The 16,516-nt window shown below is 47.3% G+C and overlaps 1 protein-coding gene across 1 annotated transcript; it reads right to left on the reverse strand.

The window, feature by feature from the left end:
* Positions 1–1,260: 1,260 nt before the first annotated feature.
* baz2a (bromodomain adjacent to zinc finger domain, 2A) lies at positions 1,261–15,366 on the reverse strand (the record flags this gene model as incomplete). The annotated part of the gene is made up of 29 exons (XM_079226479.1): positions 1,261–1,536; positions 2,636–2,779; positions 2,891–3,123; positions 3,398–3,544; positions 3,663–3,798; positions 3,883–4,166; positions 4,262–4,327; positions 4,693–4,853; positions 5,024–5,179; positions 5,392–5,731; positions 5,843–6,429; positions 6,543–6,687; positions 6,773–6,835; positions 6,934–7,108; positions 7,213–7,287; positions 7,379–7,593; positions 7,693–7,947; positions 8,031–8,423; positions 8,521–8,586; positions 8,678–8,739; positions 8,878–9,100; positions 9,247–9,348; positions 9,543–9,651; positions 10,091–10,154; positions 10,268–10,642; positions 10,747–11,022; positions 11,319–13,385; positions 14,262–15,149; positions 15,243–15,366. 29 exons carry the CDS (start codon positions 15,364–15,366, stop codon positions 1,377–1,379), a joined length of 8,091 nt encoding a protein of 2,696 aa, XP_079082605.1. The 3' UTR covers positions 1,261–1,376.
* Between the last annotated feature and the right edge of the window lie 1,150 nt (positions 15,367–16,516).

Below are 16,516 nucleotides of genomic sequence, written 5' to 3' on the forward strand. Positions count from 1 at the left end.
CTGGAGTGACGTCGCCTTCATAGCAAACCAACCATGCCACGCAACGTCGGAAATTGGCCCTTGAAAAGCAAAAAAAAAAAAAAAAACAATAAACGGGAATGTAAGCCAGAAAAACCAGGCAGGAATGTGCCCAGTACCTCATTATCAGAGCTCCTTTGCAATTCTAGTCTTTAAACTGGGAGGATTTGAACCTTTGAGAAGTTCATTTTCTTCACCGATAAGTTCTCAACTGCCAACACCATCTCGTCTCGTGGCGATGATATTAGTATGGAGCAAAATTTCAGTGCGAGCCGCTTTTTGCCGAAGGATCCATTCAGTCGTATACAGTCTGTGAAACTAGCTGATAATTTACTTTTAACAAGAGGAACAGTGAACTATAAAAGTCTACGCCTAGACCGACTGACCAACACCAAATAAATCCTCCAGTCTCAGAAACCAGTGTCTTTCACACAGCAGCAGAAGGTGGGTATGTCCATGTGTGTGTGTGTCCAATTGTGTGCGCGTGTGTGTGTAGGTGAAAAATGTGTGTGTGTGGCGTGCAAGACTTTAAGTGGAGGTTATACAACATCTACTCGTGACAGTCCAAGAACAGATTATTTTTAGTTTAACTGGCCTTCTCAGAAATCGTCTAGACATCTCTATATGGTAATCTGTACACATTCACTACAAGCTATTGCTATTAAATAATCCCAGCTATTGTAATCTTTATATATATATTTATATATAGAATATATAATAAAAATATATTGAGCAAAAAAATTACTTCTAGGCATAAGACCACGTTTACATTACATTTCCATTGAACAGGTAAGAAATGGCCCGAGCTCAGTGAAGAGTTTTGATCCATTTTGCCGTCGAGCGGTGCTAAGCAGGTCCAGTGTGCAGCGGTTAGGCCGCAATAGTGTAATCGGTCTCTGACCTTCAGTACGAGTCTGAGGAACCGAGATACTCGGGGCGGCTGAGACCGTGTCATCACCTCGCAAGCAGGGTTTGACCGAAGGCCGCGCTAGGACATGGGGGCTTGTGAAGGGACGAATGCAAACTGGAGATGAGCTGCTGAGGTGAAGATGAGGAGACACGAAAGGAGGAATGAAAAGTGGACAGAGAAGGGAGAGACGCGTTCTCGCTCTCCGTGATGAGGAATGGGTACAAGTTCAAGCCAATTCAGCTGTGTGGGCCTGGAAAAGATTCGGCCGGTTAGAGGAAACGATAACAGACAAATAGCCAAAATCTATACATATATACCTATACATGAGAGAATACACGTAGCTGGAAGAACCTCCAGACAGTCTTAGCAGTAATGGAGCGAGTTTGCCCGGGACGGTGACGGCACCAACAGTATACAGCCCCACCCCCAGGGGGAACGACATAGGCTTCTATTTGTCCTTATTCGAGTAGAACTCCGCCCAGCGGCTCTCAAAGAAACGCTTCATGGCATGTCCGGCCGTTCCCACCTCCGACGTGTCCTCGTTGAACAGCTCGCAGTTGGTGAAGACGAGCTGAGCGTCTGCCGCAAACTCCTCGCAGCTGCAGTACCTGAGACGAGGAAGAGGCCCGGTGTTTAAAATGTGAAACAAATATTCCTGCAGAGCTTCCTTTTCAGAAACTGGATGGGAGAGTTGGGAAAAGTGGCTGCATATGATAGAATGTTATATAGGATGTGACAGGACAGAATAATAGTCTCATATGTGCGTATTTATTTTAGAAATGTTTAGATACAGAACAATTAGCCAAATTCTAGGCAAGTAATCTACTAAATCATAAGCAAATGAAAGAAAATGCATCATTAAATATGTTGGTAATCTTGTACGTTATTTTTTTAAAGGATCCAAGTGTTGCCACCTCTCTTCCACTGAAAGTAGCGAGCAGCACTCACTCCAAAAGTCACTAAAACTAGCGAGGAGGTCGCCAACACGTCACTTAAGGCCTCCCTCCTAAGCCCCTCCCCAAAACTATCATTATGAACGTAAACATATAACGAACGTCAACAACAAACATGGATATTGTTAGTAATCCCAGCTGTCTATCTCGGAGCAAAAGAGATCAGCGATCAACACCATATTGGTTGGCCACACTGGTAAACGATATAAAAATTATGCAACGCCTGTCATGCATTTGCACTATATTCGCTCTCCATTGCCCTTTTTCTCTTGCTTTCTGTGCTAGCACATGTCCAACGTTGTGTTCTTGTGGTTCGATAAATGTATTTTATGGTGCCGTTAAATTGTTGTTAGTTGTCCTGTTAATAAAAAGGTGGGTTGCGGAAAGGTAAAACGCTTTTGGCCGCTGTGAAAATGTAGATTTTGAAAGGCTCATCGCCAATAAATATGGGTTGAAGCAGAATATATTGTTGGATAACATTGTTTTGAATTCTGGAAATGGTTCCATTGGCTTTTGGACTGAGATTAATACAGAGACATATGCTGATATATGGTGTTCCCTATTCATTCTACAGTTGTGTAATCAATATTAACCTCATTTCTGTGGACTTATTTTTATTACCCACTGAAATATTTTTTTCTTTTACTAGATTAGATAAATTGATGGGAATGCTCCTTAATGCCTCTAATAACTGAACCTTTAACGATTGTGAATGAGAGCTAATAAATAAACGAGAAGCACAATCTGCTCTCACCCTCCCTGTAGCAGTCTCTCTCTCATGGTGAGGAAGTCCATGGGGATTTTGACGATGCGGCGGTAGCCCGGCACCAGTCGGGGGTTGACGGGTTCGAGGAACGGCCAGGCGTCTGCGTGAGCCTCCATCTCCATTAGAATGATCCTGGCAGGGAAATGTTTTATTAAAAACACATAACTGTCCAAACTATTTCACCCTGTTGTGAAAGATTAATAAGATGCTGCGTAGCTCAACGGGGATAAAGGCAGGACTCACTCGCAGAAGGTGAGGTCGGGCTGGTTGCGGGTCGTCATGCGGCGGCGTTTGGCGGCGGCACCTTCTCCGGAGTGACGGGAGGCCGAGGGGGGCGTCGCGGTCTCCTTGTACCGCGTCGCCATGCCGCCACTACTTCGCCGCGTTGACGTCTCTTCTTCAGAGCTCTCGTCTTCGTATCTTCTCTTCTTCACCCGGGTCCTCTTTTTGGACGAGCGCGGTGAATCACAGTCGTCCTGAGAGACGGAGCGCATGAGGAGGCAGGTTGAGCCGACGGGGAACGGAACAGCTCTTTAGAGCTATTTCACATTTTATATTTTTCATATATCCTATTGTATTGCAATTAAATCTACGATTCTTGACTTTTGTAATACTGTTTTTTTTTTGTATGTGAAAACCTATTTGTAAATGATAAAGAGAATCGCCAAAAAAATGCTTAATTTAAAAACGGACATAATTTATCCTGTAAGTTTACTTTAGTTAGACAGGAATCACAGGACGGGTTCTGACCTTGGCAACGCAGGTCGGACAAAACCAGTCTCCCTCTGGCACCTGGGTGATTTTGGGCTTCAGGCAGTACATGTGGCAGCCACGATCACAGCCGTCACACAGCAAGAGGCAATCGTCGTTGTCTCCCTTCCTGCAAACCTGGCAATTCTGGATAGAAAGCAGAGAAGAAGTCCTTATTGTTAAGATGACAACTACTGTGAATTTGGTGTTAGTTTGCGCAGTAAACAAAAAAAAAAAAACTATCTTGTGGGGTGAAGTTACTTACCACTTTAGTCACAGATCTCTCCCAAGCGATGGCCTTCTCCAGCTGAAGTAAACACAGACAGACCTGGGGAGCGCTGCGGCAGCGATCCAGAGCTTGTCTCCACGTTCGTAGTCGAGATGTGATCTCGCTTTCCAGACTAGAAAAACATCAAGATAAGTTAAAAAAATAAATACAGAACAAATCCCTCCCCCGCACTCCGGACACAGAAAGTCCATCTCACCTGAAGACGTCCATGAGATGCTCTTCTCCCGGGGTCGGCGTGAGAGGAGCGAGGCGCATCACTTCGGCGGGGTTCCAGAGCGGCTCCTTCAGGTAGCGTCGCTCTATGTTTCGCTCGAGGTTGCCCAACCGCAGCACCGCCAAGTCCACCGGGTGCGTGGCGACGCGGGGAAGGTTGGACCACTCCTTCTTCGTTCGCACAATCCAGTCGTCGCGTGGGTCGGCCTCGTGTTCATAGTACTGGAGGTCGTCGCGGGTGGAGTCTGGATCTGGGATTGTGTAGGGCTTTAAATAAAAAAAAGGAGGCAGGGACAGTTTAAGTATCAATGAGGGAGAAAACTAAACGGATGTTATTTTTTTTCAAGCGTTTAAATAGTTACCTGGAATTCTGCCATTGGTGTCTCTGTGTTGGATTCAGCATCAGTCACTGCACTCTGAGGTGCCGCCTTGTAGAAACAGAAAAGTTGGGTATGCGTTTTTAGACATTTTAAAATACTAATAATACAGTTATTCTGTATGTACATATAAGTGCTATTGTGGATTTTTTTTTTACTGTTTTTAATCACTGTTTACTTATATTTATTACTCATTTCTTATTTTACTACTATCTCTTGCTGCTGTAATCCTGCAATTTCCCCACTGCGGGACAAATAAAGGATCATCTTTTTTTTTTTTTTTTTAAGTCATTTTTGCCAGCGTGTAAGGCATAAAAATAACCTCTCTTAATTTGACTTAACTCAACTGGAGTTTAGCTGTTGATTAATCAGACGATGCAGGACAGAAACACACAAAAGAAAAGGTGGTTTCTCACCTTCAGATGGAGGTCGGCTGCAATGACCCGCTGCTCCAGGTCCTCCACCCACTGCAGGGCGCTGATGTCAACCTCCAATGCTCTCTCCTGCACTTCCCAGGGCTGCTGCAGAGCCTCCAGCAGCACATCCTTCTCATCTACCCTTGACTCAAATATCGGGTCTAGACAGGCAAGAACAGTTGTAAGGGGAGCACAGGGCGACGGGAGAAAGAAACAGAAGGAGACAAAAAAAGGATGACGTGCGATGACAAATACTAATTGATCAGAATTCAAATGCAAAATGACGAACTCCACTAAACAACTGACATGATCATTTCGGAACAACACTCACCGTTGATAGGTTTGGTGCATATCTCAGCTAAACTCTCCATGTGTTTGGCCAAATGCTTATGGAGCACCTTCTCCCTGATGCCCCTTGGATGGAGGGCCTGCAAGGTGCTATACAGTTCCTCTGGATCCTGGATCCACCACCAGCCACGCACCATTGCTGGAAAAGAAACATAGGCAATACAAATAAGAAAAGACAATAAATGACTATGCGTTATGGTTCCTGTACACATTTGTGCGCTAAATGTCGGCAGTGTGGAGTCCTACATCCTTGGATCAGCTCTTAGTTTAGGAGTTACAAGTTAAAACTATTTTTTATTTTTTTAAAAAGGACACAATCACATCTCTCAGACTTTTAAACCAAACACTTACATGTTGGTATCGGCTTGACCACCAGTTGTGTGAAGTACTGCTGCTCGAGCTCCTGGAACACGGAGTTGGGCGGGCGGCCCCGGCGCTTGGCTGCGGCTCCTCTTGGCCCTCTGCGAGCAGGACTACTGCCTCGGCTACCTCTCCTCCGCCTGCGCGCTGGCCTGGCGGGGGTAGTCGGAGCGGGCGTGGCAGGAGGAACGAGAGCTGGAAGAAGCTGAGGGGGAGGCGGTGCTGGGGCACAAGCAGGAGAAGCAGAAGCAGGCAGTGTAGAGGGCGTGTCCTGTGGTGTTGCTTGGGTCAAGAGGTCAGCAGGGGTCAGGCTAGGCAAGAGCGGGTCCGGCTGAGGAAGAAAAAGGGGAGAGATTATTAATTTATACGCCACACAGAAGACTCATAGTGCATTATTAAAGCATAAGTAAATGTATTCATAGTTCTGATCGTGTTAGCAAACCTGCATGAGTGGAGCAGCGAGTGCGGGCAGAGCACTCGGGAGGAGCTTAGGAGGCGAGCTGGGAATCTGACACTCGGTCAGGGAGTTATCATCGCATGGTTGTTTTGGGAGCAGGTTGAACCACTGTCCATGTTTCTCCGCCATCTCCTTCACACTCTCCTCTGGTCGATTGCCCTCTGGAGCGTCCCCTGCTGCCGAGCATGTGCCATTGGTCACCGCTTCCTGCGATTGGTTGCGCCAGCTCTGGAAAGCGGCCTGCGTGAGGTTGTGCGAGCCACTGTTCGGCGATCCCAGCCCTTCTTCGCCCCCCGACCTGGCGCTACTTCGACGCCGGCGGCGAATCTTCGCCGTGCGGAGGTGAAGCTCCACTTCCGGTTTGATTTTTCGGGGGCGACCTCGTCCTCTTGGCCTACTCATGAGGGATGCAGTGCCGGGGAGGTTGTCCTCCTCTGGAGAAAAGGTATTGGGCTGTCCAGAGGAAGGCGAGGAAGGTAGAGTAGGAGTGGTAGGCGTCGGGATCTCCTCCACTTTGGGCTCCTTTTTGAGGAAGGTGACGGGAACATCGGCTAAAAGGACTTCTCCAGAAGCTGCGTGATAGAAATGTAAGGAAAGTTCAGATGACGGTGGAGAAGCAAAGGGGTTGTGAAGTCTAAAAGTGAGAGCAATTACATTCTTTTTGCAAACTCATTCTCAAACTCACTCAAAAGCTCCTCTGGCCCTTCGACCAGAACTCCTCCGAGGTGAGGCAGGGCCAAGTATCTGCGCTGGTAGCGGTCCTGGCCCAGCAATACGGCCCGCATGGAATGAGATGACTGGAGCAGCTTTTTACGGAAAAACGCTTGGCGCTGTGGAGACCAAAAAGCAGAGGAATATTTAATATAAAAGCAGCATAAACGTAGAAATAGCTGCGTCTGTGTAACCTCGACTTACCTTGGCTAGCTTATCAATCTGCCTTTCAAGCTCTGGGATGCTGGCATTAGTAGGGCTCTCACTCTGTTACAGAAAAGATTCAAAGTAAATGTAGGAAAAATCCATTTCTAAACTGAGAGAAAAAAAAAAATCAAAGATAAATTACAACAGCAGATATTTACATCGCTGAGTTTGGGCTCTTCTTTGCGTGCACGGCGGTTGCCTCTGTCAGAGACCAGGCCACCCTCCTCCAGATTGAGGTTCTCCTCCTCTGCCACTCTGGCACTGCGCCTCCTCTCCTCAAAACACAGCTCTTCCTCTGAGCGTCCTGTGCGGCGCGCTAGTGCCGCCTTCAGTCTGCAAGGGAGAAAACAAATCAGGATCAACGCGTCCGACGGCTCACGGTGTGTTTTAATCACTACAAAAATGATATGATTTTGAAGAGAAAACCATGATCTTACTTGCGCAACTTCCCCTCAATGATCCACTTGTTCTTCCTGTAAGTTGCCATGTTTTCTAATGTGTTGTCAATGTCACTGAAATATAAAATGTAAACATTAATAAAGTAACACACTTTTAGGTTACAAGAGTAACCGAAAGGATGAATCATTGATTTTTGGTTCGGACCTCGTCACAACGTTGCTGCTGTTGAGCTCGTCCACCAGGAAACCCAGGATGGCTGCCTTGGTGTCGGGAGGCAGAGCGTGAAATGTTTTGGTCCTCAGCGTGTCGCACACTTCTGTCTCATAACCATGAGAATCCAAAAAGACGCGAAGCACTTCTGAGACTGTGGTGCGAGTCAGCTCTGACTCGACCAGCTTGTCCCCGAGGATCTTTACCGACTGGAGGTTGGGATGAGGAGAAAAACTTAATTCAAATGCTGCACTTTTATTAGGACTTTCATTAATGGAGAAGCATTTTTCAAACTGCATCACACACACCTGATAAAATGATGGCAGGCCCGGATCATGGAGTGCAGCCTCCACCAGCTTTATCAGAAGGTCCTGGACCTCGACTTGGCTGTCGCCCAGGCCTAAGAGACCCTCCTGCAGGGTGGCGAGGCTGGGGATGTCCTTGGGTATATTGAGACCAATGATCTTTCCATAGCCATGTAGGAACTCGACCACAGCCAGACAGTGTGCAAAAGCTTTGCCAGAAAGGACCACGCCAGGGATACGGGACAAATCCGGCAGGAGCTGATGGAGACAAAGTTTAAAAGTCATGATTAAAACCCTTTGTTTCTTTAAGTCCACTCTAGCTCTGTAGTTTCACAACTCACTTTGTGGTCAGTGAGACACATGTCCTCTATGGGCTTCTTCAGTTCATCTGCGATCAGCTGCTGCCTCTTCCTCTCCTCCAGACGTCTCTGGGTCTGCGCTCTCCTCTCTGCTGCCCTTTTAGCTGCCAGAGCCACCTGAGCTGCCGCCTCTGCCTCAGCCTGGGCTTTAGCCAGAGCCTTGGCTTTACTCCGAGCACCCAGCACCCTCTTACCCTGGGCAATCCTCTCCTCGTCGGTCTGCTGTACTGGTGGCGGAGTCTCGGCCTTGACCGACCTCCTGCGGCCAGGCTTCTTGGGCACCGCGGCGGACCCTGGTGCCGGCTGTGGTACCTGGGGGGCTGCCGGGTCGGTCGGTTCAGCCTTCAGCTCCAGGTCCTTGGCGTCGTTCTCAAGCTGAACGCACAGAGGAGAGAAGGAACGGGTGGAGGTGAGGAAGGGCGAGTGCTGAGGAAAGTGCTGATGAATCATTTTGTGTGGATTACATCTTTACCTTGACTTTCTTTTTCTCCGCTTTCACCTTCTTAATCTTCGCATCCTCCCTTCTCTTCATTCTTGCCTGAATAATAAACAGCAGAAACCAAAATGAGGACGAGACGTCAACAGCAAAACAGCTCAAACACACAAACCACAGGAACTGAACTAGATACCTTTTTCTTCATTTTCTTTTTGATTTTGGCGAGTTTCTCCTTTTCCTCCTCCGTGAGAGCTTCTATAAAATGGAAACGCAATTACCTTTAGTGCAAAGTTCTTGAGGTTATGTGCAGGACTTCCGTTTGCCAATTCTTAACTACTAGCTATAAACACATCTCTGCCCACTCATGCCTCCCACCAGTCTAAAACCACTCACCCTTGGCCTCAAGTCGCTTCAAAAGCTTGGCGTCAACTTTGCTGAGGAGGTCAATCATCTTGGGTTTGGGAGGTCTTCCAGGGCGGCGGGCCTGCACTCCCTTCAGGGCACGGACCCGGCGAGGTTTCTCTTTATCGGGGTTTGGGGGTCGACCTCGCCGGCCAGTGATTGCCATGATCATAGAGGGAACCTCCTCATTGGCCAGGAGGATCCACTGCTTACCCTGTAACATATAGCACATGCTTGTGTTACCATGAGGTTAACCGCTGTGCAGTAGTTTTAATCCAAATCCTCTGGATCGGCTGATGATTACACTTTCTTCTAGCGTTGGAAAAATAAACTGAGCAGGACTTGGAAAAATATACAGACCTCAGGAGTTTCTCTTTCTTCATAAAAATCTCCAACAGGCATGCGTGGGCTGAAGCTGAAGTGTTCTCTGCTGACCACACTGTCCATGTGTTTCTTCAAGTACTGGAGGAAGCAATTAGGAGAACGGGCAGAGGAGAGGAGTAGAGAAGAAGAGAGTAGTAAAGGAGAGGGAAAAGGTTAGTCATTATTTTGATATAATCAATACATCATCGCGTTTTCAATTTGCCTCGACAGACTACGACTTTAATAATTTAAAAAGACATTTATGGTTTTGTTTAACCGCCAGGAAAATGTACCTTGATAATTTCTGGGAACTGCTTCATCCTTCTTCCACAAGGTGTGTAGTACCAGGTTTCTCCCTTCATGCGGTTCTCCATTTTCTTCACACGAATCTCCCTCCTCCAACTACAGTGGAGAGAGTTCATCATTACAGGATTATTATTAGAAATAGAGTTAGAATACATTAACACTGCACACACACATTTGTAAACTTTTAAAAACTAAATAAAACACATTTGAGACCTCAAACAGGAAGTGTTCCAGAAGGAAGCCTGAAGTCCATTATTATTAACATTTATATTTGTTTCTTTATTCATAATAATTTGTTTACTTGAATGAACTGACAGCTGACAATGAATGCCCACCGAGAGCGAAAACATTATGCAAAATGTAAATATATTTAGCTACAGTGAAGGATTTCTAAACTATCTGAAATTTTTGTCAAGTAAAACTGGAGTTCGTCATCATGCTTGTTGAGCTTGTTTTGGTTAATGGTATCGGATTTAATGAATATCATAGAAACTAGAATAATACAATGAACAAAACTCCACAAAAGGAGCATTACCCATGTTGCATCGGGAACTGAACCTGCTCCTCTGTTGCAACCCTCCTCTGTCTGTTGGATTCACCTGTCAAAGAAAACGTACACAACCATGTTTAGTATTAGACTGTGACATCTTGTCGCAGCTATTTTTGTGAGGGAGGCTTCCACTGTAAATGTCATTTTAACAGCCTTCATTACCTGCAGTGGAGCTGTCGTCATCATTTTCGTCAACATCAGCAATTGTTTCGGCATCTTGTTTTGGTGTTTTTGCCACATTTCCCTCCTTGTCTTGTTTCTTGGCCCTTTTCGCCTTCTTGGGTTTCTCGACTGCTGCGGTAAAAGCTAAAGCTTCGGCCAGAACCGCTTCAATTGTAGCTGTGACTGTATCAACCTCTCCTGTGGGAGGCCCAGCCTCTCCACATACACCTGATGTTTCTTTAGCATCCACCTTGAGAGACTTCTTCCTCTTTCTGCCCTTGGGTACCTCCACTTTATTGCCTCCCTCTTCATCAGGCTTCATCTTCTCCACTTTAGGAGTCCGAACCCGAGGCTTCCGCTTGGCCTCCACAGGAGCTAAACATAACAAAAGGGAAGAAGAAAAAAAGTTTTCAATCAAATCTAACATTTTAACGTTTACTGTAAAAATTATTTTTTCCGGAAATCAGAATGTTAAATACCAGGGTTTTTAATCCATGTTCCCTTTGGAGCTCGAGGTTTGCGTGGTTTCCTTGTAGCTTTCTTTTGCCCTCCAGCAGCTGACACAATAGGATCGGTTACTGGTTGGAGTGGGTGTACAGCAAGGCTCTCTGCTGGGGTACTGAAGGCGATGAAGTTCTCGTCTCTCATCTTAAAACTCGGGGGAGTCATCGTCTCACTAGCAGCGGTCTTAATGCTGAGGCCTCCAGCTGAGTCTGATGCATCATGTCCTCTGGGACTCCACTCTGCTTCCGGTCCTGAGACAAAACAACAAGAACATTAAACTGTTGGCAGAATTCAGAAATACCGGATAATGACATACAAAACAGAATGTGTTTGGAAAAATATCCATAAGTTAATGGGTGACGATGAAAGCAATGGGCAAGAAAACGAATTTATGGAGGGGAAAATGTAAATCCCATGAGTGTAGTTATGTAGAAGGCAGAATTCTAATAACTGCAGCTTGTGATACTCGTTTCCATGATCATGACCTTTAGGAATGTACCTCGATGACCTGGCTGAGATGGCGCAAATGAGTGCGAGCTGGACTTACTTGAGTTATCAGAAGCCTCTTCTGTCCGAGAGAGAGACTCCAGCATGGATTCTCCTGCGGTTTGACAGCTGTCCTTGGTCTCTTCTGCCTCCGACGTTTCCCCTCCCCTGGTGGAGTCCAATGTGTCTTCCCTGGTGGAGTCCAATGTGTCTTCCCTGGTGGAGTCCAATGTGTCATCCCTGGAGTCTTCCACCGAATAGCTGCTAACTCCAGTGGTGTCAAACCCAGTAGATGGTTCCTCTTCTGCATGGGAAGTGCTGTCAAACTGAGAGTTCTCCTTTCTCAGGAGAAAGCTGCTGTCGAAGTGAGAGGAGTCGTCTACGCATGAGCTATCACTGTCTAGGAGCGAGGTCTTTTCAAAGGCGGAGCTGAGGTCAATTCTAGAGGGGCCGTCAAATGTTGAATCGCCATCAAAGTGAGAAGCTGTGTGCGAAGAGTTAAAACTTTCTTCTTCATCAGTCAGATGTTCAAGTCTTGTGCTGTGGAGATGTGAAGACTTTCTGAGTGGAGTCTGCTCCACCATGGAGTCTTCTGCCTCACAGATACTGCTTTGCAGGTGGTGCTTTTCAGAGGTTGTTGGTGTATTCTTGGGAGCGACCGTGGCCTGCAGGGGTTTCCCAGGAAGATCAGTGAAGAATTTGGGCGATTGAACTTCAGATGCGTTCGTCTCAGTAGCTTCCACCTTCTGTGATGGTTTAGTTTGTGGACGATGAAGACGAGGGAGGTGTTCTTCTGGTTTCCCATTTCGTTCGTCAGCCAACGCTTTCCTATCCTCACCATGACCGTGGTGCTCTGACTTTGGAGACGACCGCTTTGGCGCATGAGGAGGAGTGGCGTTAGGAGGATGCTGCTCAGAGTCAGAACTTTGGACCACTCCAGAAGACGTACCCATTGCAGAAGTCAGAGACACCAAAGCAGGAGGGGCGGACACGGGTGCAGTCCTGGAGGCTTGAGCGGTTAGAAGAGGTAGGGTAGACGGAGGTCGGACTGTAAGACTTTCATGGGCTGCTAGGGAGGGTAAATTCGCCGCTGCTGCTGCTGCTGCTGGTGATGATGATGATGATGCTGCTGCTGCTGTGGAAAGACCAGAGTCAGCAGCTGGAGGAGTGCATGTCTGACGCTGGGGTGTGGGCTCTCGGTCAACTGGTTTACTGCCAAGTAAAGGAGTTTTTGAAACAGACGTGACAGATGAAGATGTACAAGAGTTGGGTGGTGTTGAGGTTGAAGATCCTGATGCAGACATGAGTGGTGGAACCACACCAGCAGATGAGAATGTTGCACCCATTGATGAGGCAGAAGACAATAATTTTGGGGGTCCAGGCCTTTCATGCTGAGCTCCAGGCGTATCAGGGAAGAAAGATGTCATCGGAGGTGGCTTGGACCCTAGAACCATCTGCTGAAGAGATGAGATGGGTGCAGTTGTGACATTTGTTGGAGGTCCACAAGCTGTAGGAGGCAATGAAGACTTGATTTGATGAGTCAAAGTGTCCAACGACGGAGGAGAGACTGAAGAAACTGCAGGTTTAGACATACTATCAGTTGACGCATGAAGCGTCGACAACTTTTGAGGTGATGCAGGCAGGGAGGAGGAAGAGGACCCCATTGACAGATGCTTGGATCCAGCAGGGGATGTCTCAGACGCAGCAGAAGTGGGAGGCCTGAGGCCTTGCTTCATTAGAGGCGATGAGGAAAGTCTGGGAGGAGCAGCTGGAGACAGAGTAGAGGACACATTGGGGGGCGTTGAGATTTGGGGTGGAGTAAACTCTACATCAGGGGGGGATGCTAGAGGAGGCCCGGGGACAGACGTGGGCGACTGGGAGACCCGAGGAGGTGTTGAGGCCTTGGTAGATGCAGAGAGCAGAGATGACACTGAAAGGGTAGGTGTATTAACGGCTGTCTCTCTGACAGGGGAAGCCATTTCTGGTCGCGGAGCTGCCGGCTGTTCAGAATGCTGACGGTAATCAGGTCCCACATGAGCTGAACTTTTGGGTAGCCTATGGGCAGCAGGTGCCCTTTCCATGCCATTATAGCTGGTATCTACGTCCTCGGCAGCTTCTCTGGTGTGCCCTGAGAAAGGAATAAACAAAAATGTCAATAAAAAAAAAAATAAGGCAGTTAAGTGTTTTTGTATATGATAAATTCACAGTGAGTGTATTGAAGAGTTAGATGGTCACTGTTCTACATAATCAAACAGTGGCACCTGCTGGTTGAATGTTAGCATTATCTCAGCGCTGAGCACCGACATGAATCCTGGCCTGATATTAAACATTCATGTGCAAGAAGTAACAGCAGGGCTAGATTGCATTATTTTCCCCATCAATAAATTTGCTACCAATTTTCTCATTTTGTCTAAAAATGAAATGAAGTGTCCATTACAATTTCCCAGAGCTGAAAGTGACACATTCAGCTGTCTTGTTGCAAAACCATATGATATTTATTTTAGTATTATAAAAGACTACGTAGATATATACAAAACAACAATGTTAACAATAATATAACAAAATAAAAATGTCACATTTGAGAAGGTGAAACAAAAACAAAAAATGCTCAAATGATGAACCAAAAAGAACACTCTACTTCTATTCAAATGCCACAGAATGCAAATACAACCAGGGAGTGCCATGTTTTAATATGATCACCAGCCGGGATGACTAAACCAAATATGTACAAAGAGGAAGAGGACCATACGACTGCATGAATATCACTCAACTGGTGACATCTAAAAAGGAGGAAATGTGAAGTAGAGGAGACAATTTCATTTATGCGGAAATATAAGTTTGATAGATACCAGTAGTGTCAACATGTAGAACTAACCAATTCCAGGCACAAATGTAATATCATTAGCTTTTTGTGGGAACTAGAGAAACACAAAAGGACAGACGTGATCAAATTAGACAAAGCGCTCTCAAAACACATCTGTAATGTAAAAGTGTAAACGCTCACCTTGCATGATGGTAGATATTCCCACATTGCTAGCATGGGGGCTCCGTTCCCTGCTGTGATCCTTGGGCGATCCACTATCCTGCACTGTTGACGGAGACATCATCGGCGTTGAGGGTATTCCCACGGGGAGTGGACTGCCAGTGCCCCCTCTGCCTAAGCTGTGCTGCTGCGGGCTGCCGTGGGAAGGAGTAAAACTCTGGGCAGCTGGCGGCATCATCTGAGCCTGGCCTTGGGGCTGAGACTGCTGTGATGGCTGTTGCTGAGGAGATGGAAGGGACGGGTGCTGGGGTTGATGCTGGTAGTAGGGCATCTCATTAGGCATCAGGCCATAATGCTGTGGTTGCTGGTGCTGCTGGTGGTGGTGGTGTGGGAGACGGTGGGAGTGGAGGTGCTGCTGTGCCGGCTGATGCGGGGTGGGTTGTAAGGACTGCTGCTGGTGGTGTTGTGAGGGTGTTATTCCGGGATGTGCCTGACTCGGGTATGTCCCATACATACTGTGGGAGTTATAACTTATCTGCTGTGGGCCAGGGTTACTCCTGTTCCAGTACTGACTCCCAGTCAGAGGCATGTTTGGTGGGCGCGCCACAGGGGGCTGGTGGGAGCTTTCAACACCCCCATTCAGCTGGTACTGTCCATGACCCTGGAAGTGGTGCTGTGACTGAGGCTGCACCATCCCGGGTGTAGGCTGCTTCTGGTGCATCGCGTGCCCAGGAGAGTTGCCCATGGCTGGACCGTACTGCGGGTGACCTGCCCACAAGTAGTCGTAGCCCATGCTGCTCTGGTGGTGGTTGCTCATGTGTGGGTACGGAGCCGTTGGTGGGTGGGAACCAGGCACCCCAGACCCGAGTACAGTAGTGACGCCATTCACATTCATTTCGCCATTCATATCTGTTTGAGAAAAAGAACATTAATAACAAAAAGTTAAAAAAGAGAGTGAAGTCTGGCTTTATAAAGTACACTAAAGTAAAAACAAATACTCACTCTTCCCCTGCTGAGGAAAACTCATGGAGGACCCATTAGTATAAAGAGAATCCCCTGAGGAGAGTTTCAGTCCTGAGTTTGCTGAGGAGTGGGTGTCATAGTTGAAATGATTATTTGACTCCATCTGGGAAACCACAGAAAAAAATACCCAGAGTTACACTCCCAATATCCAAGTCAAGCAAAACGTATAAGTGGAAGCAAATGCTTCACGGGGCTTAAGCTGCATGCGCACGATGTCTATCAGTCTGAATCTCAAATAAAAGTATTAATTCATTAATTCCACAACGCAGCTGTGAACACGATACGCAAATTATGCACGAAAATGTCTATCCTAGATGATTTGGGCAGCTGCAGCTTTGGTGACAGCACCATCTCATTCCAACAACAACCGTCAAAATGTCGCAGCAACAAGCAACAGCAGATGCCAGGCCCCAGCGAGCCGTAATGGACAACCGGGATATCACGATGGAGGCGCCGCTGATATCAGCTCAACTAAAATCTACCGTGATGAGCACGCGCGCGCGGCCCAAAAACGGTTCCCCGAAGAACCGGTGGCCTCGGCCGAGTACCAACGGATACAGCGATGATATCTCACAGTCACACTCCCGAGGCCTGAAGCGGTGAACGTATCACTCGCTGCTTAACAGCCCCACACACACATTAACACGTAACACAAACGTGCAGAGACTCGATTTCCTAATTCAGCAAAGGCCGTTAAGGCGAGTCGCGTGAGCCTCGTTCCTCGAACGGAAGATTCACTTTTAAAGCGCCTGCTAGTCAACGGCGCTAACGGCCGGTACCGGAGACGTTTACACGCGGGGAGTTGAGCTCCTCGGTGGGTCGGAAGTACCGTTTAGTTTACTGCGAACAGTCGGACAGAAACAGCCGCTCCAGCTCCAAGGTTATTGAGCTAAATCATCACAATAGAGCGGAGCTAAAGGGGGGCTAGCAAGACAGCTAGCTAACTAGCATCATCAACGGTCGTCCGGGTCCTCGCGCTCCGATGTGAGCTAATAAACCAGGTGGAAGGTGCCGCAGCCGCACTGGTGAGGGTCCGCGATAACCCCAAAAAATGTAAAATACCAACCGGTGTGTCGGTAACGACCGACGCTAACTCACCCACACTCGCTTGTTAACAGATGGGAGGCGTGCTCCCCCTTTTGTTCACGGGCTAACGTTGAGCTAGCAGCCAGATGAAGTTACATTGTTTACGCTGCACGCACACAGACAATTTTTTTTTTTGCAGAGCATCATCCTCCCACACTGCCACCATC

Source organism: Taurulus bubalis (assembly GCF_910589615.1).
Source record: "Taurulus bubalis genome assembly, chromosome: 11".
Classification (NCBI taxonomy): Eukaryota; Metazoa; Chordata; class Actinopteri; order Perciformes; family Cottidae; genus Taurulus; species Taurulus bubalis.